The sequence below is a fragment of the Rattus norvegicus genome, chromosome 3 (genome assembly GCF_021556685.1).
Source record: "Rattus norvegicus strain SHRSP/BbbUtx chromosome 3, alternate assembly SHRSP_T2T, whole genome shotgun sequence".
NCBI lineage: Eukaryota > Metazoa > Chordata > Mammalia > Rodentia > Muridae > Rattus > Rattus norvegicus.
In genome coordinates, this window is record NC_141536.1 from 139,303,270 (window position 1) to 139,330,707 (window position 27,438).

A 27,438-nucleotide genomic window follows, 5' to 3' on the forward strand; every position below is an offset into this window, starting at 1 on the left:
TCTCAAGTTCAATATATAATTCTCCTGAGTGCAAGGTGTATACAACCAAAAGAAATAGCTACAAGTTGCCAAATTACATTTTTCCATAAAGGCATAAAAAGAGTCATTTAAACAATTAAGTTACAACAACAAGCAATAATGAGCAGTCTGAAGTAAACTCATTCCTATCCAAAATACCAGGAAGGAACATGAAAACAAAATCCATGGACAATTTGGTATCTTGAAGAAACTTTGGTCACAAAGTCTTTGTCTTTGAGTATTCTCATAAGTACTAAGAAGTCTTCTTACAGGACTCCATTCCTGGACCATATCTCATACCTGTCAAAATAATAGAGGCGTTACAGAGACAGAAAAAGAATTAATGGTCTCTTCATTGGTGCAGAGTACAAAATATCCAATCTAACTCATATTTTGGTCCAAGACACTCAACTAACCTCAAACCTTGAGGGCTCCCAGAGCCTGAACCATTAACCAAACAATATACATGGACCGGATGTAGCCCTTCCAAGTCATAAGTAATAGATTACACCTTGGTCTTCATGAAGGCGCTCCAAAAAATGGAGCAGGGAGTTGTCACTGACTTGTGAGATGAGATTGGGAAGAAAGGGGTGCTGTGATACAAATGTAAAGGTGAAGATAGATAGATAGATAGATAGATAGATAGATAGATAGATAGATAGATAGATAGATAGATAGAAAAGATTTTATTCTTGCCTGTACAGTGGGGGGTCAGGTGTCCTGAAACTGCACACTTCCATCTAATGTCCAGGTACTAACACTCTCAAAATGGTAACTGTGACTAGACGTGACTCTATCAGTAATCATCAAATTAGATTATAAGTGTAGATATGATCAGGTATCATACTTTGGAGAGGCCATGCATCAGCAAATGCTCTGAGTAGACTTGTGACCAGACAGTTTGGGAAAGATCCAGGTAGTGAGATCCCAGAGAAGACATTTCTAGGACATCAGACAAGGATATATTAGGAAGAGAGTTAAAAAGCAGACAATTAGAGGGACAGATGGATGGGATGGGTGAGAGAGGTTTGCTAGATAAAGAAGGCATAGATTGAATGAGCAGGTTGCATTCCCCAATCCTTCATGTAAAGCATGGCATAGAGTGTCCTTGTTCTGCCAGTGCCAGGGCTTTTAGAACTACAGCCTGCAGACCAGTATGATATAGGTTCCTGAGTACAGGATCTGTATTAGACATCAACATGCTATTGCCAAGTATGTTCAGGAAGCAAAAGTGTAGTCGCATAGCTTGTCAGTCCTTCCCTGATGTCAGCATGTGATAGGTGTCCCTGGAGCCAGACAACAGTGGAGCAGTATGCCAGTGGCCTGCTAATTATTGGGTTTCTTCTATTGAGCCTTATTCCAGTGGAAACCTGGCGACTGGTTCATTCAAAGCATTGTAAGGTCAGCCTAAAACCTACTTCTTTTAGACCCATGGCAATTAACTTGTGCTGGATACTCAAATCTTGCTCTATTTCTTATATTGGACCTCTTGATAATTGGCATAGCACCTGATGGCAGTGTGTTTGCAGCCTCTCTGCTAATGGTAAGTTCTTGGTGGCATCATAAACACATGAGGTGATTTCTGTGTTGTGACTGCACTAAAGGAGCATGCACATTGTATGCTTGGGGTACTGATGTGGTGGCTCAGGTATCCAATCCACTCTCCACATAATATTTCATCTGTGGAGAACTGCCCTTAGCTCCTTAGAACACAGTGGAACATCAAAAGACCCTAAGGCTCTGCTCATGCTCTTCTCAGTGATCTCATAGACATGATATATAGAGAACACAGTTTCTGTGTTAGCTACCTTTAGCAAGTCAACAATGTAAACAAATACTGCAAACAACAAAGCATAAATCATACAAACAACAGTTACAGAGAAATATTACCTCATAAAATCTGTAACTGCCAATTCAGAGACCAAACGGCATCTATTAAAGTATTGGCACTTGATGTCAATCCCTCCTTTGGGAGGCAAATCTCTGTGAATTCCAGGCCAGCCTTGTCAACATAGTAAAAGTACCAGAATGGAGAAAGCTATGTAGTGAGAGTCTGACTCAGAAAACAAAACAGAGAACAACAAAAGCTTTACACACCCAAAACAATATTGTTTCCTTTCTTCTAAAACATGGAATTCCTTCTCCAATTGTGTCTTCTGTGAACATTTAAAGATTTTTTCCTTCCTTCTCATTCTCTGTGTATCCCCAACTGAACCCTCTCATCCCTTTCACTTTGTACAAATCTAAGTTTGGCTTGTTTGAAGTTTCAAAATATTATAGTCGTGAGGTACATACCAAGTGCCTTCTGATATTCTAACCTTCATAGAACATTGCAGGCCATTTTCATTCCTCCTAGTATACATTAAAAGATTCATCATATCCTCTAACCAGGTTCCTGATACTCTAGTTCCTTCTACAACAAACACTGAAGATCTCTCATTTGTCCTCCACAGATCTTGTTGTTACTAGGCAGCATGGATGGTAGTTGATTACTACATCCTAGTTGTATGACATTTCCTTCTCCCAGTAGCCATGGTGGCCCTTATTATCATCTGATACTATATATAACAAAAGAGAATATTCAAAACTGACATCAAATAGGGAAAGATACAGAATCCATAGAACTGGGGTACAAAGAATTCATTTTCTTGACCTTTGACTTTTATGGCTATTCTATCAGAGTCCTGAGTTCCCTACTAAAATTTATTGTTTTTTTTTTTTGCAAGAACAGGGCTTGTATTTTTGTGACCTAGTGACACTAAGAGGATGCTCACCTCAAGATTATTTTCAGTAACACATGGTAAAATTGGAATTTTTCAAATTCAGTTTTGCACATCAAAACAAATAGAATTGTGTGAACACTGCTGTGATCAGGAGAAAGAATAGTACCATTGTCTAAAGTAATTCTTGTGACACACCTTACTGTTACTCCTTAATTAACCACTCCTTTTTAATTGGCCCACCCTCCTTACTTGCCCCTCTCACTGCTCACCATTCATTTGATGTCCTTGTAGCTTTCTTTTCAAGAACACCAGGGTAGAATAACACAGTGTGTAAAAGTTTTTGTACCTCATTATTTCTCAGTTATCAGAATGCCTTTGAGATTCAATGATTTGTGAATGTTAATGTAGCAATGACGCAGTTGCATGTCAATGCCAGGGGACACCCTCAGGTATGAGCCCTAAGGCTCTAGGTGTCTTTTTGCCTTTATAATAATAATATTATTAATAATAATGAAAATTATTAAGATTTTTATTAGTTCATATTGCAAAAGTTGCTGACTTTTTCTCTCCCCTCTCCCCAGGTTCTTCCTCCATATCCAGCTACCAGATTGTCAATGCTCCAGACTCCAGAATGCCAAGAGTGGTGACCTCACATGTTTATAGAAGACATGACCTCCCAGCATGCCAGAACACACACAGAAAGTGGTAAGGCCTAGGAATCAGACAAGGGAGTATAACCCTCAGACTGTTAAAAATAAAAGCATCCTTCATTTGTGCATGCATGTTTTTAAGATGCAAAAGTTCTGGCCTCCATCAGCTCCCAAAGTTGCCCAAATACTTTCACAGTAAATCACACTGTGACTCAAAGACACTCGGCAGCAGATTGGAGATCTTGTGTGAATGGTCATACTCAGTCAACTTGATGGTTCTCCATCAACCAATAGGGCTAGGGCTAGAGTGGAGCTCTCTTATTGATGGATGCTTGTGATCCTGCTACTGCTCATGCTGAGTCACTTGGGAGGGATCTAATATTGGTTTATATGGTCCCAACAATGACAAAAGGCTTCTGAAATGTCTCTCAGACTAGAACCCTGGAGATGGATGGAGTGATTTCTCCCACCTTCCCTTTCCCCATTACATGGGTGATTGCTGTGTAAATAGGTGACAAACAGTAAACCTATTCACAGATTCATACCTGATTAAAGTGCTAGGTGTATGCAACCATTGTGTGCCCACCCTTAAGCAGAACATGGATAGCTATCCTTCAAGGCTAAGGAGACCCCATGGAGAGAAAGAAGAAAGTATATGGGAGCCACGTGATGGGACTAATTGCTGTGAAGCACTGACTTTATGATAGAACGTGGCCATTACACTTATCAATCCACCTACATGAGAATAAGAGGTCATTTGTCAACTTCTATACTAAAAAGTCTTTAACATCCAATGATTGCCAAGAGGAGGAATGCTGCTCTTCCCGAGTGACATTTTTATGTTCTCGTGAATAACCTCCACTCACAATCACACAGCAACCCTATATGAACATAGTTCATCAAACACACAAAGCAAAGAAAGATCAGAAAATGGGAGGGCTACATATTGAGAAGAATTGGAAGTTTACCAGGTGTTAGAAGCAGCATTAGAAATGATGAGAGTGGGGGCATGGCCAAAATACACCTGCACATATATAAAGGAATACTGATGCCATGATCATATAAAATTGCTTGTTATTAAAGCAGACATAAAATTACAGAGATGTCTTCAAGAACAGGGTATAACAACCAGCATGTTATTTCTGTGGAACTCAAGACATTGGGGTTCATGGTTGGAAATTCATTCTTCTACTATGTGGACTCCTGGGTTTACAAAAACATTTTCATTTTAATTTCTCTACATCCCTGTTATACATACTTACAGACTCAGTTTAGGACTTACCAATCCATGTTTACTACTGAAGTTTTCTAATTCCACTGCTAACATCGTGAGTATTCTTTTTGTAGAAGAATAAATAATCTATATAAAAGAACAAAGCAAATAAAATATGTAAATATTTTCAATTAATTTTGATTAAAATAATCTCTAAAGGTAAAACCATACTGTCTGGTACATTTTAGTTGTGAGAATGACTCCTGCTACATATAAAAGCTAACTTTCATCCTTGACCCATCACCAGAACCAAGACAAAAATATCATAGACAATCCTAATCTTTCTCTCCTAGAAGTGAAAACATATTCTGGGACTCTACTCTTTTCATTGTAGGACTCCTTCCTTCCTACCAATAGAAGAGTTCCAGAGACTGAATTCAAATCATCAGCCTTGGAAGCACTTGTCTATCCCAGTTCAGCCTTTGAGAAGCCATCCAAATAAATGTATATATAAAAACTTTCGATTGCTTTGATACTTTTGCAACCAGTTCAGAATATGTCAAGCAACTTCTGGGTTCACTAATTCCATAAACAAAACAATAAAAATTCTACATAATTATTTAAATTATAATCAATATCTGTAACATTAAAGATGGTGGGGCAGGAGAGATAGAGATGTCTCAGTGGTTAGAGCACTGACTATTCTTTCAGAGGTCCTGAATTCAATTCCCAGGAACAACATGGTAGCTCACAACTATCTGTAATGGGCATCATCGCCCTCTTCTGATGTCTGAAGACAACTACATTATACTCATATTCATGAAATAAATAAAGATTTCTTAAAAAAAAAAAAAAAAAAGATCGTGGCTTAATGATTTGAATAAAATTAGCACCACAAGGAAAGAATGCAAACATTCATGAAAAAGAAAAGAATCAAAATGAGCTGAGCACAAAGGAGTGCAGAGCATCCTGAGACCACAGGACAGATTGCTACCTCTGCACACCTCTGCACACATCCCTGGTCCAAGGGGAAAATGCACAGTACCTCTGGACACAGGGATATAACAACGGATGGCTACTGGTACCCGTGGTTCTGGTCTGTGCCCAGGACTGAACTGAACCCACCAAACAGTTCCCTGGACTCAAATCCCGTGGGGGAGAGAGATGGACCCTCAGAAGTGTGGATACTCCTGAGAAGTCAGAGGAGACCACCGTCTGCCCACAGTCCAGACCCAAGAAGGGATCACATAGTGCCAACTGTGACCACTGGGTGCAAGGACCTACACGAGCAATCAGGGGCAGGACCCTTTGATTCTTGCCCACACTTAGAGCTCAAAGACAGTTACCAGGAGCTACGACATACCTGAAATCACAGCATCTGTTCTCAGGAAAGGTTGAAATAAAACAGGGAAACAGTTCTACAGGAGTGCGGACACAGAGGCCTACAACAGGGTCAAGTCACTCTCAGAAACAGCAAGAAAAGCAAACACCAGAGACAACCCAATGGTTAGAGGCAAGCGCAGGAACCTAAGCAACAGAAACCAAGACTGCTTGGCATCGTCAGAGCCCAGTTCTCCCACCAAAGAAAATACAGGATATCCAAACACACCAGAAAAGCAAGATTTAGATTTAAAAACACATTTTTTGATTATGATGGAGGACTTTAAGAAAAACATTAAGAACTCCCTTAAAGAAATGCAGGAAAACACAAGTAAACAAGTAGAAGCCCTTAGAGAGGAAACACAAAAATTCCTGAAAGAATTACAGGAAAACACAACCAAACAGGTGAACAAATTGAAAATAGAACTAGAAACAATAAAGGAAGCACAAAGGGAGACCACCCTGGATAGAGAAAACCTTAGGAAGAGAAAAGGAGCCATAGAAACAAGCATCAATAACAGAATACAAGAGATAGAAGAGAGAATCTCAGGGGCAGAAGATACCATATAAAACATTGACACAATGTCAAAGATAATGTAAAATGTACAAAAAAGCTCCTAGCCCAAAACATACAGGAAATCTAAGACACAATGAAAAGATCAAACCTAAGGATAATAAGTATAGAAGAAAGTGAAGAGTCCCAACTTAAAGGGTCAGTAAATATATTCACCAAAATAATAGGAGAAAACTATCCTAACCTAAAGAAAGAGATGCCCATAAACATACAACAAGCTTACAGAACTCCAAATAGATTGGAACAGAAGAGAAATTCCTCCTGTCACATAATAGTTAAACACCGAATGCACAAAACAAAGAACAAATATTAAAAGCAGTAAGGGAAAAAGCTCAAATGACATATAAAGGCAGACCTGTAAGAATTACACCAGACTTCTCACCAGAGAATCCAGAAGATCCTGGAAAGATGTCATACAGATCCTAAGAGAATACAAAGGCCAGCCCAAGGTACTGTATACAGCAAAACTCTCAATTTACATAGATGGAGAAACCAAGATATTCCATGACAAAACCAAATTTATACAATATCTTTACACAAATCCAGCCCTACAAAGGATAATACATGGAAAACTCCAACACAAGGACAGAAACTACACTGTACAGAAAACAAGAACATAATTTGCTTGCAATGAAAGCAAAAGACGGAAAAAAAAACATAATTCCACCTCTAACAATGAAAATAACAGGAAGCGACAATCACTATTCCTTAATATCTCTCAACATCAATGGACTCAATTCCTCAATAAAAAGACAGACTAAAAGACTGGATACTTAAAGAGGACCCAGTATTTGGCTACATGCAGGAAACACACCTTAGAGACAAAGACAGACACTACCTCAGAGTAAATGGCTGGAAAAAACTGTCCAAGCAAATGGCCCAAAGAAACAAGCTGGAATTGCCATTCTAATATCAAATAAAAACGACTTTCAACCAAAAGTCAGTAAAAACAATAAGGAAGGACATTTCATATCCATCAAAGGAAAAATCCACCAAGATGAACTCTCAATCCTAAATATCTATGCTCCAAATGCCAGGGCACCAATATTCATAAAAGAAACCTTACTGACCTCAAAGCACACACTACACCTCACATGAAAATAGTAGGAGATTTCATCAGGCCCCTCTCATCGATGGAGAGATCATGTAAACAGAAATTAAACAGAGACATAGAGAAACTAACAAAAGTTATGAACCAAATGGATGTAACAGATATTTATAGAACATTCCATCCTAAATCAAAAGGATATACCTTCTTCTCAGCACCTCATGGAACCTTCTCCAAAACTGACCATATAATTGGTCGCAAAACTGGCCTCAACAGACACAGGAAGATAGAAATAATCCCATGCGTCCTATCAGATCACTACACATTAAACTGGTCTTCAATAATAACAATAATGACAGAAAGCCCACATATACATGGAAGTTGAACAATGCTCTACTCACTGACAACGTGGTCAAGGAAGAAATAAAAAAATTAAAGGCTTCTTAGAATTTAATGAAAAATGAAGATACAACATTCCCAAACTTAAGGAACACAATGAAAGCAGTAATAAAAGGAAAATCATAGCTCTGAGTGCCTGCAAAAAGAAACAGGAGAGAGCATATGTCAGCAGCTGGACAGCACACCTAAAAGCTCTAGAACAAAAAGAAATAAACCAAAGAGAAGTAAAAGGCAGGAAATAATCAAACTCAGGGCTGAAATCAGCAACTACAAACAAAAAGGACTATACAAAGAATCAACAAAACCAAGAGCTGGTTCTTTGAGAAAAAAAAAAAAAAACGAAATAGATAAACCCTTAACCAGACTAACCAGAGGGCATAGGGAGTGTATCCAAATTTAAAAATCCTAAATGAAAAGGGAGACATAACAAAAGAACCTGAAATAATTTAAAAAATCATCAGATCCTACTACAAAGGCCTATGTTCAACCAAATTGGAAAATCTGGAGGAAATGGACAATTTTCTAGACAGATACCAGGTACCAAAGTTAAATCAGGAACAAATAAACCACTGAAACAACCCCATAACTCCTAAGGAAATAGAAGCCATTATTAAAAGTCTCCCAATCAGGGGTTGGGGATTTAGCTCAGTGGTAGAGCGCTTGCCTAGCAAGCGCAAGGCCCTGGGTTCGGTCCCCAGCTCCGAAAAAAAGAAAAGAAAAAAAAAAAGTCTCCCAATCAAAAAGAGCCCAGGTCCAGATGGGTCCAGTGCAGAATTCATTCAGACCTTCATAAAAGACCTCATACCAATACTGTCCAAACTATTTATTCCACAAAATTGAAACAGATGGAGCACTACCAAATTCCTTCTTTGAAGCCAAAATTACTCTTATACCAAAACCACACAAAGAACCAACAAAGAAAGAGAGCTTCAGACCAATTTCCCTTATGAATATTGACACAAAAATACTCAATAAAATTCTTGCAAATCGAATCAAAAACACATCAAAATGATCATCCATTATAATCAAGTAAGCTACATCCCAGGGATGCAGGAATGGTTTAATATACGAAGATCCAACAGTGCAATCCACTATATAAACAAACTCAAAGATAGGAACCACATGATCATTTCATTAAATGCTGAGAAAGCATTTGACAAAATCAAATCCTCTTCATGATAAAAGTCCCGGAAAGATCAGGAATTCAAGGCGCATATCTAAACATAGTAAAAGCCATATACAGCAAACCATTAGGTAACATCAATCTAAATCTAAACTTGAAACAATCCCACTAAAATCAGGGACGAGATGAGGCTGGCCACTCTCTCCCTTCTTATTAAATATAGTACTTGAAGTCCTAGCCAGAGCAATCAGACAGCAAAAGGAGGTCAAAGTGATGCAAATTGGAAGGAAAGAAATCAATGATGATAAGATGATAAGATGGTGTACTAAAGTGACCCGGAAGTTCCACAAGAGAACTTTGTAACCTGATAAACAACTTCAGCAAAGTGTCAGGGTAGAAAATTAGCTCAAACCAATCAGTAGCCTTCCTCTACTCAAAGGATAAATAGGCTCAGAAAGAAATTAGGGAAATAACACCCTTCATAATAATCCCAAATAATAGCAAATATCTTGGTGTGACTTTAACCAAGAAGGTGAAAGATCTGTATGACAAGAACTTCAATTCTCTGAAGAAAGAAATTAAGGAAGATCTCAGAAGATGGAAAGATCTTCCATGCTCATGGATTGGCAGGATTAGTAAAGATGGCTATTTTGCCAAAAGCAATCTACAGATTCAATGCAATCCCCATCAAAATTCCTACTCAATTCTTTATACAGATAGAAAAAGCAACTTCCAATTTCACTTGAAATAACAAAAATCTCAGGATAGCTAAAACTGTACTCAACAATAAAAGAACTTCTGGGGGAATCACCATACCTGACTTCAAGCAGTATTAGAGAGCAATAGTAATAAAAACTGTGTGGTATTGGTACAGAGACAGGCAGACAGATCAGTGGAACAGAATTGAAGACCCAGAAATGAACCCACACAGCTTTGGTCACTTAGTCTTTGACAAAGGAGCTAAAACCATCCAGTGGAAGAAAGATAGCATTTTCAATACATGGTGGTGGTTCAACGGGAGGTCAGCATGTAGAAGAATTCAAATTGGCCAATTCTTATCACCATGGACAAAGCTTAAGTCCAAGTGGATCAAGGACCTCCACATTAAACCAGATACACTTAAATTAATAGAAGAAAAAGTGAGGAAGAGTCTCGAACACATGGGCACTGGGGAAAGTTTCCAGAACAAAACACCAAGGGCTTATGCTCTAAGATCAAGAATTGACAAATGGGACCTCATGAAACTGCAAAGCTTCTGTAAAGCAAAAGACACTGTCAGTAGGACAAAATGACAACCAATAGATTGGGAAAAGATCATTATCAATCCTACATGTGATAGAGAGCTAATATCCAAAATATACATAGAACTCAAGAAGTTAGACTCCAGAGAGCCAAATAAGCCTATTAAAAATGGGGTGCAGAGCTAAACAAAACATTCTCACCTGAGGAAAATTGAATGGCTGAGAAGCAACTAAAGAAATGTTCAACATCCTTAGTCATCAGGGAAATGCTAATCAAAACAACCCTTAGATTCCACCTCACACCAGTCTGAATGGCTAAGATAAAAATCTCAGATAACAACAGATGCTGCTGTAGATGTGGAGAAAGACGAACACTCCTCCATTGTTGGTGGGAGTGCAAACTGGTATAACCATTCTGGAAATCAGTCTGGAGGTTCCTCAGAAAACTGAACCTGAGGACCCAGCTATACCTTTCTTGGGCACATACCCAAAAGATGCTACAACATACAACAAAGACACATGCTCACTATGTTCATAGCAGAGTTATTTATAATAGCCAGAAGCTGGAAAGAATCCAGATGCCCTTCAACAGAGGAATGGATTCAAACAATATGGTACATCTACTCAATGGAGTACTACTCAGCTATCAAAAACAATGACTTCATGAAATTCAGAGGCAAATGGAATCAACTAGAAAACTCATCCTGGGTGAGGTAACTCAATCACAGAAAAACACACTTGGTATGCACTCATTTACAAGTGGATATTAGCCAAAAAGCTCGAATTACCCAAGATGCAATCCACACACCACAGGAAGCTCAAGAACAAGGATGACTACAATGGGGTTGCTCCCACTCCTTCTTAAGAGGGGGAAAATGTCGATAGGAGGGGTTATGGAAGCAAATTTTAGAGCAGAGACTCAAAAAACGGCCATTCAGAGCCTGCCACACATGTGGCAGACAAACACACACACACACACACACACACACACACACACACACACACACATCCACCAAAATAAGATTGATGAAGCTAAAAAATGCATGCTAAAAGGAACCAGATATAGATCTCTCCTGAGAGACACATCCAGAGCATGTCCAATACAGAGGTCAATGCTAGTAGCAAACCACTGAACTGAGAACAGGACCACCTGGGGGAAATTAGAAGAAGGATTGAAGGAGATGAAGGAGCTTGCAACCCCATAAAAACAATGCCAACCAACAAGGGCTTCCAGGGACTAAACCACTACCGAAAGCCTTCCCATGAACTGACCCAGGGCTCCGATTGCATATGTAGCAGAGAATATGCTTGTTGGGGCACCAGTGCAAGGGGAGCCATTGGTCCTGCCAAAGTTGGACCCCCAGTACAGAGGAATATTTGGGGAAAGTAAGAGGGATGTGTGGGTGGAATACCCATATGGGAGAGGGGGAGTGGAGGGTTTGGGGACTTTTGGACAGGAAACCAGGAAAGGGAATAACACTTAAAATGTAAGTAAAGAAATATATCTAATAAAAAATTTTAAAAAAAGAAAAGAATTGCACAGAAATTCCATCAAAATCATCACCTCAGGCAGGAGTCCCAGCAAGCAGGACTCAGAAGTAGCCACTGGGACATGAGGTAAAGTCTAGGGTGATCACCAGGAGCAGCTGAACACAGCATCACAGAAGACTCAGTGATGCACTGTGCTAACGCTAGGACAGGCCGGTCAGTGCCAAGGGCTGACCACTGAATTTGGTTGTGGGGCAACAGGCTTTCTGTGACCTGAAAGACAGCAAGAATTTCAATAGAGAGAGCGAGAGAGATGAAAGTCTACGTGCTGTAAATTCCAAACAAAGTCTATGAAAGCACCAGGACTCACTATGAGCACTAGACTCTAAGAATGTCTCCTAAGGGAAAAACACAGAATAGTTAGGGGAAGGAGTGTGATAAGGAGAGATTGTATTGGTTTGTATGTGTTCATGAGTATATAGGTTTGGTGCATAAATGCATGTTTCCATGTTGAGAGCTCAGTGGTCAAACTTGGTTGTCATTCCTCAGAGACAGTCTACCTTCCTGTGTACATTTTAGTTTTTGACAATTTCCTAATCAGGGACTGAGGATCACTGATGGAATTAAACTATCTGTGCTGAACGCTCAAGGAGACTGTGAAAATCTATATGGAATAAAATTTAGGTAACATTCTACAACGCTGGAAGTTTTAAGGATCTCATAGCCAGAGGTAATAACTCACCGAGAGATCACTGAAAGAATGAGAACACAACTTTACTCTGAGTTCTGGCTGTGTGTTTAACCCATTTTACAAGGACAGTGTAAAAGTCACCCCATTTTACCAGAACAACTAACAGTCAAGCTTCCTTACATTCCATGCAGTCAGTTTTTACACCTACGCCAATACAAGGCAGAAACCTTAAATTGTATGTTTCTCTAAGACATGGAAAAACCCATGTGTGTTGTTTGTGAAAGCAGAAATTATCAAAAATGAATATCTCTCATACATCATGAATTCAATATTTGGTTATTGGTTGAGAAATAATATGTGGGTTAGTGCTTTTGGTCTTGGCCACTTGAAGACAGTGAATTGATAAAATTTTAAACCTCTGTTAAATATTTCCACAGAGTATTCCATCATTCTTCATGTGATATTTCTGTGCAGTTCCATAAATAAAAACCAGATGCTCTTTTTAGGAGAATGGGAGACACAGAGAACATGAAAGACAGAAGTCACAACTGAACTCACTCTTGCTTAAATATCCCCAAGGGAAGGGACTTCTATTAGCTATCTCTTCTTGGCTCATGCACACAGCAATGGAGGTGATGGAAGGAGGGGACGTGAGAAGCACCTTACCATGGTTACTTGGCTCTTAGAAGAACAGAAAGGAACTGTTCCCCTTGAGGAAGATCATCAAGCTGCCTCTGATAGTGTTCTCTCACAACCTTGGTGAGGATTAGGTGCTCCTGGAATCAGAACACATCTTTCTTGTTCTTCTCAGCCCACCCACTTGTAGGTCCGGCTTTGCCCTACATCTGTATCAGTGGGCAGGAGCTTCTTCCGTGAAGGAGATCTGAAAACAAGGACTTTTGAGAAGAATTACAAAAGGCCAGTTGTGAAACTGTAAATGACCACCCCTTCCCGATGGCCTGAGCCAAGAAGAACCTCCTGTGTGCCTCTCGTCCACCCAGGTTTTCTGTGTTTGGAGGGGGGACCCTTTCCCACGTCCCTGCAGGTAAGGCTGGCTGCAAGTCCTGTACTGTGCTGAGTGATGTTCCTGGTGTTTTCTGCAGTTTCCTGAACAGAAGGCTTTGGAATGCTCACTGATTGGATCCAGAAGCTCATGGCCCTTCCCAGCCTGCAATGGACAAATCAATGAAGCAGAACCACCAGCGGTGGTGGCAGCAGCGGCAGCGGCAGCAGCAGCAGCAGGAATGGTAGATGTAGCAAGGACATAAGCATTCCAAGAGCAAGCTCTGTGGTAAAATTGAAGAATATACACGATTTTCCAAAAGAGTCAAGTTAGGGGATAGAGGAATCCAGTTCCTCTTTAACAGCTTTGAGGGGTTCTGGGTTTTTCTACTTGGTGGGAACATGGCAAATAACAATGGGCCACCGAGAGGAAACCCACACTATCATATCAGGGGATCTCATCTGTTTTACCATCATTTCCCTGCCCATGCAATCCTTCTTACCAGCAACTTCTCTGGACTCTAGTGGCAAGCACTTCAGGCCTCACCTTGGCTCTCCTCAAATGACAGGTAATAGTTAAGCCTCACCTTGCACAGGACTACATGCTCTGGGCCAAAATGGGGAAGAAGGCACATCCTGGCTTCCCATGACTTCTAGAAAGCAGAAGAATAGGGTGTTGATTTGTCAGAATGGAGTGGAGAATAAACAAAACTAATATGGAGGAATGTTTCCAGAAGAAAGAATTACTCAAAATATGAAATTACCTTTTTTGTTGTGGATTCCGTCCACTTCAAGTAATCTTCATTATTATCCACTGTGCATGTGTCTCTTTCTGTGTGAGTCAGTGTGTGTGTGTGTGTGTGTGTGTGTGTGTGTGTGTGTGTGTGTGTCCCACCAGATATAAAGAATACCCATCAAATGACTTAAGTTTGAATGTAATCTGCACAACCAGAGACTAGAGCTGGTAGCTTTGTAAGTTCTTCTGGATATCTCTCAGAATGTCTGAGCACTATCCAGGATACTATGGAGGACTGCAAACAGAGCTGTGAGGCTAAGGAGTCTCTGACCCTCTGAATTCACTTCGCGACTCCAGATGCACTTTTGCTGCTTCTCAGTTCTGTGGCTGCCACTAACCTGGTCACACATATCTCTTGGACACATGGGACATGGTCCTCTGAGTTCCTTCCTCTGCATCCAGGACCACTGTCTCCTCAGCTCAAAAGTACACCTCGAGACAGGCGACTGAGCTGCCGTCCTCACTGTGGCGTTTCTTCCGAGTTACCTTTGTAATCACCAGCGCTCCATGGATGTTTCGTTTTTCTAAGGTTTCTGAATGCTGTGAAGAACAAAGCGCTGGACAGCTAATGGTGGACAACTGCCAGGTGTGGAGCTCCTCTATGGGATGGGCAGAAGGAACACCACTCAGACTTTCTTCCCTGATTCATCCTTCAGACTTCAGGGAAAAACAACACTATTACTCTAATTTAAGCTTGTGATATGGACAGAGCTCCCCCCTACCTAACACACAGCCACCTAAAATTCCTACCTGGCTCTCTCCTTCCTGCATCCTCAGCAGGCTCCTCTCCACTCTCCGCTATCGTCCTCCAGGGACCAGAAGGCTTCAAAGGTCACTTGAAGCAGACACAAAACTTCTCAGTAGAACTCCAGCATCCCACGGGGGACGGTGTTTGAGCTGCAGATGAGCATCATGGCTGTTTGGAGTTTGCCCTGGGTTGTAGAGCTGCTGGCCAAGGACTTGGCGGGCCTTCATGGATGAGTTAGGAGCCAAACATGAGCTGACAGTGTTGGCACCTGGCCATGACAACTACATCGGGAGCACAGGGAATACAACCAGGTCCTGGTGCTGCCCATGGCTGTGGAGCTTGTGACCTCGCTAGTGGGCAGCCCGTGTGCAGATGGGCTTCTTTCTCTCCTCACAGTTTCCAAAGATGCAGATGAGTCCCAGTGACTGCTATCCCCACAGCCCTCAGCAGAGTGGTCCTTGGAGCCAGGAAACCCACAGTGGGACAATTATGTCAAGGGAATGATTCAATATTACCCAGCTTTTACCCCCTCTCTGGCTTCAGTGCAGTGGCGGTCAGCTCAGTGCTCCAAGGGGTTGGACTTTCCAGCTCAGCTTCCCTAGAAGTGACCAGGTACACCTTCCCCCAGCAGCTCTGCCCAGACTCAGGGGCAATAGCTGCCAGGGTTCAGGTGTGACAACGGGCTGAGCACAGTTTTGCAGGGGCATCCTGTGGCTTCATGGACCAACTCATCAATGAACTGCTGTGGCAGAAAGGCTATGTGCTACTCATTGACTGCAGGTCCCAGAAACAAGTCTGGCACTACTGTCAGACCCCAAATTGGTTGTGCTCAACACAAACTTCAATGTCCTCCAAACCCCTGGGCTCCAGAAAGTACCAGATTCATTGGTGTAAATGTGAAGAAGTGGTCCAGGCCCTGGGCAAGGAGAGGCTTCCATACATGTGGATGGAGGAGCTTGAGGCAGGAAGGGAGCTGATGTGCAAGGAGAGCTGGCAGGCCTGGCACATGGTAGGCAAGATCTGGAGAACAGCCCAGGCAGCAGCTGCTCTGAGCCGAGGAGACTACACGGCCTTTGGGTGTATCATGGTGGAGAATCACTATTCACTCAGGGATGTCTATGGGTTGAGCTGTCCCGAGCTGGACCAATTGGTTGAGGCTGCGGTCTCGGTGCCTGGGATTTATGGCTGTTGCATGACAGGCGTTGGCTTTGGTGGCTGCACTGTCACATTGCTGGAGGCCTCTGCTGCCCTCCTTGTCATGCATCACATACAGGAGCAGGACAGTGGGACAGCCACCTTCTACCTCTCTCATGCTGCCGATGGAGCCCAGTTCCTGAGCTTGAAAGGTGTCCCTGCCAGTGACGTTCACACAGGCATAAAGCAGAGGCAGCCTGTGTGAACTGCAGTTCTGCTTCAGGCATCCTCCTCCTATAACTGGGTATTTGATAAACGCGTGCCTCTTACTGTTGTTAAAAAAGAAAGAATGAATGAAAATGAAAAAGGTAAATCTACAGGATTTATGCTTGACTGTGCTGGCCCTGTGCTGACATGGGCCCTCAGGATGGTTCCTCCGGAGTGCACCTTGGATCCCTTTACCAACCTTCTCCAGCATCCTTGCCTAGAAAGGATGGGCCACTATCTTTTGCTGTGTACAGGTAGCTCAAGTTTTGGAGGACTACTCATATAACGGAGGACAGGATGGGATTTTCTCTCTGGCACGATAGATATAACGTCGCCAAACTCCTCAATGTGCATGCTGAGACTATTTTAAGGGGAGAAGCAGCAAGAGAGTGCATCTTTCCATATCACTCCCCATCTACTTGTCTTAGCCTGAATCACTGAAGCACTCTTCGTTGACTGCCATGATTTTGCTATTTGTCACTGTCACTCTTCGTTGACTGCCATGATTTTGCTATTTGTCACTGGGAGGCAGCAACACAAGCTTCTTAAGGCTTTGAAAATCCTCTTCTTCAGGCCCTTCCAGCCCAACCTTCTCAGAGGGACTCTGGGCACACCCTGGTGCTGCCTTTGGAGTTGCTCCTGATGGTCTGCTTCCCTGGAGTCTGAGGTGATGTCTTGTAAGTGTTCCGTGCCTGGATTCTCTTCCTTGATCTTCTTACTGGGGAAGGGACTCCTGATCGTAGACCCACAAGAGAATGTGCTGCTACTTTTGTCTGTAGACTTCGAGCTCTCATTAGCCACATCTGCTGTGTTTTCAAAGGTTGGGGTTTGTGAGGGTGTGAACAGTGACCAACTGGTTCCTAATGAGGTCTTTGTTGTTGTTGATGATGATGTTGTTCTTGTTGTTGTTGCCTTTCCTCTCCTTGATGGTGAAGTTGTGTTATTGATGCTGTTCTCCTTCTCTCTAAATGCCCCCTTTCCAAAGTGAGGCACAAGCTTCTGCAGTGGGAAGGTGTTTTTCTGGAAGCTACTCTTAAGTGAAGAAATGGAGGGAGGCATACTATGCCTCCTCTTACACCCTTTCCTCCCATCTCCATCAGAGAGAGTGTGCAAAGAGAAAGTAGGACGGTTCGGGGCACTTGTTAACCTCCTTGCAGGCTGAGCAGGGTCCAGAGAACCACCCTGCCCTCCATCATGATACAACTGGAGCTGAGAGCCAGGCTTTTTTTTTATTAGCAGGTAAGTGGCCATTACCTGGTTATATATACGTTTCCTCAAAGCATCTCTGAGCTCTTGAATGTTACAGCCCATTAAATACATTGAGAAAGCAATGTTGGGCTCAGGCTGTCTAGGTATTTCGTATGAGCAGCTCAATGAGTCTTGATTATGGCACAGCCATGGGTGGGCCAATATTTCTTTAATGGATGGTCTCATTGTGGGGTCTTTTGTCATTAATCTCTTCAAAGCGTTGTGAAGGTCCGGTGATAAGTAATATGGGATACAACCACTCCAGGATAGGATTTCATACTTTATCTTGTAGAACCCTTTTTCTCTAAATGGAAGGAATCCGATAACTAAATAATGGAGGAGGACCCCTAAGCTCCACATGTCACTGACGATGGCATCATATGGTGTGTGAAGGAACACTTCAGGAGCAGAATATTGTGCTGTGCCACAAAAGCCGTTGCTCTTTTCCCCAGATTCCAGTCTTTTGCTTAAACCAAAGTCAGCAAGTTTCACATGCCCCTCCCAATCCAATAAGACATTTTCAGCCTTGATGTCACGGTGGGCAATATTCTGGCTATGAATATAGTCGATGGCCAAGCATAGCTCAAGAAATATACTCTTTGCCTCTCCCTCATCCAGATGCCCATACTTGTTGATGTATTTCTGCAGGGATCCTTTGCCTGCCAATTCCATCACAAGAAATGTTTTGTGACTGCATTCGATCACCTGGAGAAGCTGTATTATATGCCTGTGGTATAGCGATCTCATGAGATCAATCTCGGACACAACTTGGGATTTTTTATTTTTGCCCTTTTCCAATATTTTGATGGCTACCAGTGTCCGAGTAGTAAGGTGGAGAGCCACCTTGACTTGTGCAAATGCACCTTTATCTAGAATGCCCATGATAAAGTAATCCTGTGCCAGGATGTTTCTTTCATGGTCACTGGCCCTGAGTACATTTGACATTATCAAACTTCCCTTCTCTTGGTCAGAGTCACCAGGAGCTACAGAGAGTAAAGATGGCAGAAAAAAACAAATTAGAACTACCTAGGAAATTAAAATTAGCTACTTAGGAAAGCTTAATGCTAGAGATTCTAAAATTAAAAGTCAGAGATATCCCCAAAGAAAAGTTTGGCTCTGCCATGAAAGCACAGGGAAATCAGAACAAACCAAAGACAAACACAGTGGATGGAAAGAAGAAAGCTCAGAGCAGAAAGAAAGCAAGGGCAATGGAAGACAACAAATTCTACAGGAGAACAAGGATCCCCATTTCAAAGGAGAACACATTGACGAACTTACCTAAGGCATCCATTATGAAGGGAAAGCACAGAGTTAAAGGTCACATTTGATCAAGATAGCCTTACCCAGAAAGGCTTGGGATTCAAGCTGCCCCAGTATATACACGAGATGGGGGCAAAAGTACCACAACACCTAGGATTAAGAATCACAATTTGTCAATTCTTTTTCTGGAAATGGATGCACTTTGAAGTCACTGTGTTATATGGGGAATAACACATCCCAACAGAGACAAATAACACATTTTTCCTCATAGGCAGTATCTTGGTGTTTTGTGGCAGGGCTAAAGGAAAAGTGAACAATGAGGAGAATGGAGGATAACAGGTAGCATGAGCTATAGAGTAACACAAAGTAACAAAGTAAAAGAATGTCAGGAAAATAAATATGGATGTTGGCCAAGCAGGGTGCTACTCAGGTTTCGTCCCAAAATTCATCACAGCACTCAGGAGGCAAGACTGACAAATCTCTGAATTTGAGGCTACCATGATCTACAGAAAAAGTTCCTAGTTGGCCAAGTCAAACAACGAAACACAGTCTCCATAGAACAAGAAGACCAACCGAAACTGAAGGAGAGAGAAAGCAATAAAGAAAGAAGAAAAATGGGAAAATGAGAGAAAGAAGGAAGGAACAAAGGAAGTAAAAGAAATGGATATTAATCCAGGAAACAAAATGAAATAAATTAAACAAAACCAAGAAGGGGAAACTGTAAATAAAACCTGCAGATGAATAAACTCACATAAACAAGTATAGCTGATGATCAATGTCGAAATCCAATCACCGAAGTCCAAATCCAATCCAAACACCAATTTCAGTCCGATCACCAGTCTCCAAGTCCCACAGTCCAACACCAACGAACGCTCCACACAGAAAGACACAAAACAGCCCAGACAGTGAGTTATATGATCAGCTGTTGGTCATTTCTCACAATGGCTCTCTGTGACATCACAGCATTAGTGACCACTCAGAGCAGGCATAACCCACACTGGCTTATCATACTTCTTAGCATCAAAGGCTTCTACCTTGTGCTGTTCATTTCACTGAGACCAATGATGAGACTATAGGCACCTTAATGAAGAGAGAGCTTTATTTAGACTCGGGGTATGAGGGATTTGCTGGGAAGGTTGGGGTTCCCCATTGCAGTTTTAGTCTCAAACACCAAGTTAAATCAGGGACAAATAAACCATTGAAACAACCCCATAACTCCTAAAGAAATAGAAGCAGTCATTAAAAGTCTCCCAACCGAAAAGAACCCAGGAACAGATAGTGCAGAATTCTATCAGACCTTCATAAAAGACCACAAACCAATACTGTCCAAATTATTCCACAACATTGAAACGGACAGAGCACTACCAAATTTCTTCTAAGAAGCCACAATTACACTTAAACCTAAACCACAAAAAGACCCAACAAAGAAAGAGAACTTCAGACCAATTTCCCTTATGAATATTGACGCAAAAATTCTCAATAAAATTCATCCAACCCAAAACCGAGAACACATCAAAACGATCATCCATCATGATCAAGTAGACTTCATCTAAGGTATGCAGGGATACTTCAATATATGGAAAACCATCAACATAATCCACTATATAAACAAACTCAAAGGTAAAAACCATATGATCATTTCATTGGACACTGAAAAAGCATTTGACAAAATTCAACATCCCTTCATGATTAAATCCTGGAAAGATCAGGAATTCAAGGCACATACCTAAGCACAGTAAAATCCATATACACCAAACCAGTAGCTAACATTAAACTTAATGGAGAGAAACGTGAAGCAATTCCACTAAAATCAGGGACTAGACAAGGCTGCCCACTCTCTTCCCACCTATTCAATATAGTACTTGAAATCCTAGCCAGAGCAATTAGATAACAGAAAGAGGTCGAAGGGATGTAAGTAGTCAACATATCACTATTTGCAGATTAGTATACTTAAGTGACCACAAAAGTTCCACCAGAGAACTACTAAGCCTGACAAACAACTTTAGCAATGTGGCTGGGTATAAAATTAACTCAAACAAATCAGTAGCCTTCCAATATTCAAAGGATAACCATGCTGAGAAAGAAATTAGGGAAATGACACCCTTCACAATAGTCCCAAATAACACAAAATACCTCCGTTTGATTCTAACCAAGCAATTGAAAGATCTATATGGGAGATAGAAACAGTGACTGTGGTCTCCTTCACTTACTTCTATCCTGAGGTAGTCCATAGCTTTGCTCTCTGCCTCTTACCATATACAGTTGGAACACATATGAAGCAGGGTATCCAGGTTTTTAGAACATGCTTACTGAAGGGTATTGCTGCTTTGTAATGTCCAGAATTAGTTTCCACAGAGTGCTTCCCCATATCCCCATCTTCGATTCTGTATAAGTTTCAGTGTGTCTGACTCAGTTGACCCCCAAAGGCCCATAAGCAATGGCACTCTTAGCAGATGTGACTTGTTGAGGTAACCATGGTGTTCATTGAGGAGGTATTTACTGAGAGTGGACTTTGATATCCCCAAACCTCAAGCTAGGAGTAGTGGCTTATTGTCTCTTTCTTGCTGCCCACAGATCCAGATATAGATCTCTCAGCTAGCAGTCCAGCACTATGACTGTCTGTATGTCCAATGCTGCATGGTGACAATGGACTAAGTACTGAACTGTAAGCCAGCCACAATTAAATCTTTTCTTTCATAAGAGTTGGTCTGATCGTGGTGTCTGGTCACAGAAATAAAACCTTATGTAAGACAGTGATAGAACTTCTACAACTCAATGGGGCCAACATTGCTGTGAAATAAAAATGGATCATGTCTCAGACTGGCATCCAACACTTTAAAATCCATCTGTTTTCATACCTGATTCCTCCGGAGGCTCATGGAGACTGTTTGTCACACCTAGATTCAGATTGACTGTCAAGTCCTGGTTCTTTGCATTGTAGAGTCAGTGTTTGAAAATCTGCCTGCCTTTAAACCCCACATTTTTCTCCCATCCTCTTCCCTTACTCCCTGCCTCTCCACCTTACCCATTAACACTATTGGTTTAGGATCTGCACTAATATGAACTCAACCTGATTCAACCTAAAGGACTTCAGTGTTGGTTAAACTGTGGAATGTCCCTGCAGACTCTTGTTTAAATCCTTGAGTAGTCCCTTCCCTACCTAGTATTGCATTCTTATTAATTCTTCTGTCATAGATTACACCCTAACTATAGTTTCCTCTCCCTCTTTTTCTCCAAGTCCTTTTGCACAATCCCACAGCCCACTCCTGATCTCTTCAGAAAACCGCAGCCCCATCCCCCAGGGATATCAACCAAATATGGCATATCAAGTTGCACCCTCCCTCATATTAAGTCTAGGCAAGGCAACACAGTTAGAGGAAAGGAGCCCAAATGCAGGTAAAAGAGTCAAATGCAGCCTGTGCTCCCACTGTTAGGGGTCCCTCAAGAAGACCAAGCAGTACAACCATAACATATGTGCCAAGTGCCTAGGTCAGCCTCGTACAGGTTCCCTGATTGATTGGCAGTCAAGTCTCTCTGAGGCTCTATGACCTCAGGATTTTTATTCTGTGGATTTTCTTGTGGTGCCCTTGACCCCTCTGGTGAAATACGAAATAGAAAACTCATCCCTAGAGTCGTTTACTAGTCTGATTTTTACCAGTCCTGGGAGCGTTGTCTGATGACAGACCCATTGCTGATTCCAGGGGTCAAACTTCTGATGAGAATGATGAATCCAGCATTGTGTTGCATCTATTTTCAGAGCCATCAAGACGAACAGGACCATGAAGAGGGGTCGTTTTCACAGTGTGTGCCCAGGGGAGTTCCTTTGTGACCTAGCATTTCAGCCTGTAAAGTGGGACAATGGATGTCAGATTGCTCGTCTGTATCTGTTTCCTGCTGACATTAGAACATACACAGGGACCCAGGAAGGCTGAGATGCTAGGCAAAGACTGGGCAATGGGGGATTTATCAGAAGCTGATGCAGATGAAAGAGGAGCAGTTGCAGTGGCTGGACTGGTTAACATCAGCTTTTAGCAAGTCCCGAGTTCAGCGGTCCCACAGGTGATCCCTGGGTGGAGTCTGTCAGCCAGGTGAGAATGTGCTGAGATGAGTGCAGACTCGCAACAGAAATTGAATTGTCTAGTAGTTGAGGAAGGTAAGGAATCCCAAGACCAAGGGGAAAATCCCATTTTTAAGAAAAAGCAGGGATGCTTATCTGGAGTCCACTTAATCTGTGTTAGGCAAATCCACCTTTTAAGTCTCTTGATTTCCTGAAGCTTATGTTAACTTTGGTTTACAAAAGGATGGACATCAGTTTTTACCATTGTATGGAAATCCGTATTTTAGAAAAAAGTAGTTAACAGGTGATTGTTATAAAATAGGAGTAGACGTGTGCCTTTGAGAGCTATTAAAAGATTTAGGCTTAAAAGCCACAGGGCATTTTCCTGTCAATCCAGAAGTCTATCTAGACTTTATTCCTTAAACCATTTCTTATATCTCTATAACTTCATATGCCTTAAAACATCCTTTTAGAACCGCTAATGATCATAACTTGCAATTACCAACTTTAAACATCTTTCATCTGGAGCATTTTTTTATTTTTAAATCACCATCCAAGTTGCTTTACATCCTCTACTTTTCATTACTTGCATTTATCAACCTCAACCGCTTTCCATAAACATTTTTCTCAGACCTTAAGTGAGTTCAAATTTTATATTTTTCCAACCAATAATTTAGTATGTGATATATCTAATTGATTATTTGAGAGCAGTCATTTAGTAAAAGCATGTGGGAAAGGCAAAGCTGTTTACCCTTATTAATATCACAGTGGTAGTAAGGAGTAGATTACTACGGTAAGGAGCTAGTTCCCTGTTTCTTTTTTTTTTCCCCCGTTGTTTTTGTTTTGCATTTTTTAAATTTGTTTTTCCTTTTAGCTGTTAAGCTGTTAAGTAATTGAGCAGTCCATGTGACCAAAGAGCTGAAGGATAAATTATAATTTAATTGACCTGTGTACCAATTAAAATGACAGTGACTAGTCCATATCTTATAACCAAGAGAGTTATCACAGGCTCCTGTGTCTCTATGGCACCAAGGGCAGAGGCAGTCTTTGGCCATTAGGCCTAGAACATAAGTAGCTTTTTCCTATAGAGGAGTAACTTAGGAGAGATTGACCTCACTTTGTTTTCTCAACACACGTCAATCAATTTTCCAGTTGTCCTCTGTTTGTCCACAGTTTACACCAAGCTCTGGCAGCAGGCAAAACATTGCGACATTTATGCCCATTGGTTATCAGACCACAATCCTGGTGGTGCCCTTTGTCATTGTTCCCATATCTTCACGGAGACCTTGGGGGAAGTCACTGTTAAGATTCAGGAGTTTCTGTCTGTTGTGGTAAATTTAAACATATTAAATGCCATATTCAGCAGATCTCTGATTGGTTTGGTGGGTTCGTGTACCTACCTAGCAGATCTGAGTTAAAACCTTTGTCTCTTCCTAGAGAGCTATTTCATATGTACCTTTCAAACACAAAACAGGAGACTAAACAAAGATTAATTTTGAAATTATCTGCCTCAGTATTTAGCATGACTTTAATATATTTCTGAACATTTTAAAGGACTTGATGGTCTTCAAGGTTACTGACTATTGATCGCTTTAAGGCTTGAAACTTAAAAATTTACATTTTGAAATGAAGCTCTTTGAGTACCATATAAAAATTTTTAACCCATAACCAAACTCCATAAAGAGACTAGAAACTTTTGACTTTTGTCTGGTAAAAATCAGCAGAAAAGAACAGTTTCCCCTATGGTGAAGTTTAATCTGAAGCCAGTGTCAGATGTTAGTTCATCTTAGCTAAGAGAGCTCTATCTGCTCCTTGGGCTTCGTAGAGATTTGCAGGTGCTCAGGCAAACTTAAGAGCCAGTGATTATTAACCTTTTTAATGCTGTAAACTTCTAAAACTTTTAAATTAACAAATTCTTTAATGTTTAGTCCTGGTATCATTACCATAATACATAGAGCAAGTTATACCTGATGTAATGAGGAGAGAAAGACAAAACTACAACAGATGAAGACCTAAGGAATGTGTATCTAACTGGCATCATAGTGCATTAATCAACAGCTGTATTTTTGCAAACCATAGCTATGACAGTCTTGAAGAAGGGTTCCCTATCTAAGCTGCACTAACTTTTCTGACTATGGATCCTCAGACCTTCTGTGGAGATTTTTACAGTTCCTCTAGTTCATTTCGGACCACTGTCTCAAAGCGTCCTGCAGCTTTCCCGACAACATTCTTTCTCTTGCTAAGAACTGCAGTCTGTGAACCCCCAGTGAACTAGACTGTGGGGGGAGGGCGGCAATGGGGGGAGGGTTGGGAGGGGAACACCCATAAGGAAGGGGAGGGGGGAGGGGGATGTTTGCCCGGAAACCAAAGAATTATTATTAAGTATTAAATAAATTTAAAAAAATAAAAATAAAAAAAATTAAGAACTGCAGTCTGTTTCTGTTCTATGTTTAAACGCTTTGCTACCATATCCACCATTTCCATCCCCAGGTCCATAGCCATCATAGGGATTGCCTGAGCTTTCTCCACCAAAATCACCCCCTTTCAAGGGTCCAGGGTCAAGGGCAGTTAGGGAACCCCTGAATACTCTTTGTACAAGGTGTAGAGGCACATAGCATATGCCTCAACTGACATCTAGAACCTCTAAATTTTAGTGAATACACAGCTACCTTTCAGAGATACAGAGAATTCAATAATCAAAAAGGAGATTTTTACTGTATGCCAAACTGTATGTCAGAACTCCTGTCCCTAGAGCTTAAATGTCCCTTTTTTTACTTTTTTTAATTGGATATTTTTTATTTACATCTCGAATGCTATTCCCTTTCCCGATTTCCTGTCCATAAACCCCCTATCCCATCCGCCCTTCTTCTATGAGGGTGTTCTCCCTCCCCATCCACCCCCCTTCCTGCCTCTCTGCCCTGACATTCCCCTAAACTGGGGGACGTGGGGGGGCAGCCTTGGCAGGACTGAGGACTTCTTCTCCCATTGGTGCCCAACAAGGCCATATGCAGCTGAAGTCATGGCTTAGCAACCATGACTGAGCCCTAATGAAAATACAACAAGGATTTCTGCAGAATTCTAAAGGGAACCCAGATCTCAATCAACCCATACTTACTGAGTTCCCTAAATACAGAAAGTCAGAGATGCCTTAAAGCATCCAAATTAAAACCTGTAATGGCAAAGAATTAAACATGAAGAAGTTCAACTAGCAGTGAAACTGTGACCACAATAGACAGTAAGGTTGTAAAGACACCCCAGCAAAACTCCCAACGTCCCACTGTCTCTGAAAAGGGGGTCCTTTGGGCTGTCAGGTGATGTAGGAAGGGGCTGCCTGAGGGACAGTTGGCTTCTACCCAGGGTATGCTAAAGAGGACATTCCCAGACAAAACTGGCCACCTACATTGGACTCAGGTCTCATCTCAAAAACATGATGTGCAGAGAGGAGCATCAGCTCTGAGGAATGATTGACAAGCACATATTCACTAACTTCAAACTGTGTGTGACCACTGACAGCAAGAAGAGCTCAGACTCAAAACGACCGCTCTAGGTATTGAGGTACTTTTCTAGTGAGGAAGTCCACTGAACTCAGCTCTTCCTCTATGCAAAGGGATGCTCAGGGGTATCTGCAGAGGCAGTGCAAGGGTGTGAATTAGGGTAAACACTGGGACCAACAGATGTTCAGGAGCACAATCTGAAGGCCTTCCCGATACTATCTTGGCCTTTTGAATGTTCCTCTGCTTTTTAGTGATAGGGACTTTGCTTTAAGGGAGAAAGAAAATTCAAGTAACAAATTTATTCTTAACATCATCAAACTTGATGAAATACTAAGTGTGGATTTCAAAGAAAAGGCAACAATCACCATGTCATCATACACCTGTGGGTGTTTCCTGAGGTAAACTCTTCAAAGTTTTGGGGGTTTTTTATTTTATTTTTCTTGAATATTTTATGTATTTACATTTCAAATGTTATCCCCTTTTCCCCTCTCTCTCATAACCTCTCTTCCTAATTCTATGAGGATGCTTCCACTCCCACCCACCCACTCACAACGCAATGCCCTGGCATTCCCCTGCACTGGGGAAATGAGCATTCACAGGACCAAGGGCTTGTCCTCCTATTGATATTGGACAATATCATCCTCTGATACATATGTGGCTGGGCTCATGGGTCCCTCCATGTGTACTCATTGGTTGGTGGTTTAATCCCTGGGAGCTCTGGTGGGGTTTTGTGATATTGTTGTTCTTCCTATGGGATTGCAAACCCCTTCAGCTCCTTCAGTCTTTTCTCTAAATCCTCCATTAAAGTTTCCTTGTTCAGTCCAAGGATTAGCTGCAACCATCCTCATCTGTATCAGTAGGGCTCTGGCAGAGCCTCTCAGGAG

At 41.6% G+C, this 27,438-nt stretch overlaps 1 protein-coding gene and 2 pseudogenes across 1 annotated transcript; 2 read left to right on the forward strand and 1 right to left on the reverse strand.

Annotated features, from left to right (window-relative positions):
• Galk1l1 (galactokinase 1 like 1) lies at positions 1 to 19,886 on the reverse strand. The gene is made up of 8 exons (XM_087655254.1): positions 19,755 to 19,886; positions 15,097 to 18,726; positions 14,685 to 14,886; positions 13,683 to 14,203; positions 13,215 to 13,431; positions 11,934 to 12,130; positions 4,674 to 4,751; positions 1 to 318 (listed from the first exon to the last, which is right to left on the reverse strand). The coding sequence occupies exon 2, from the start codon at positions 18,686 to 18,688 to the stop codon at positions 16,979 to 16,981; it is 1,710 nt and encodes a 569-aa protein (XP_087511380.1). The 5' UTR covers positions 18,689 to 18,726; positions 19,755 to 19,886; the 3' UTR covers positions 1 to 318; positions 4,674 to 4,751; positions 11,934 to 12,130; positions 13,215 to 13,431; positions 13,683 to 14,203; positions 14,685 to 14,886; positions 15,097 to 16,978.
• Positions 15,259 to 16,493, forward strand: Galk1-ps4 (galactokinase 1, pseudogene 4; annotated as a pseudogene).
• The window catches only part of Rpsa-ps6 (ribosomal protein SA, pseudogene 6), a 15,159-nt pseudogene continuing 7,492 nt past the window's right edge, over positions 19,772 to 27,438 (forward strand).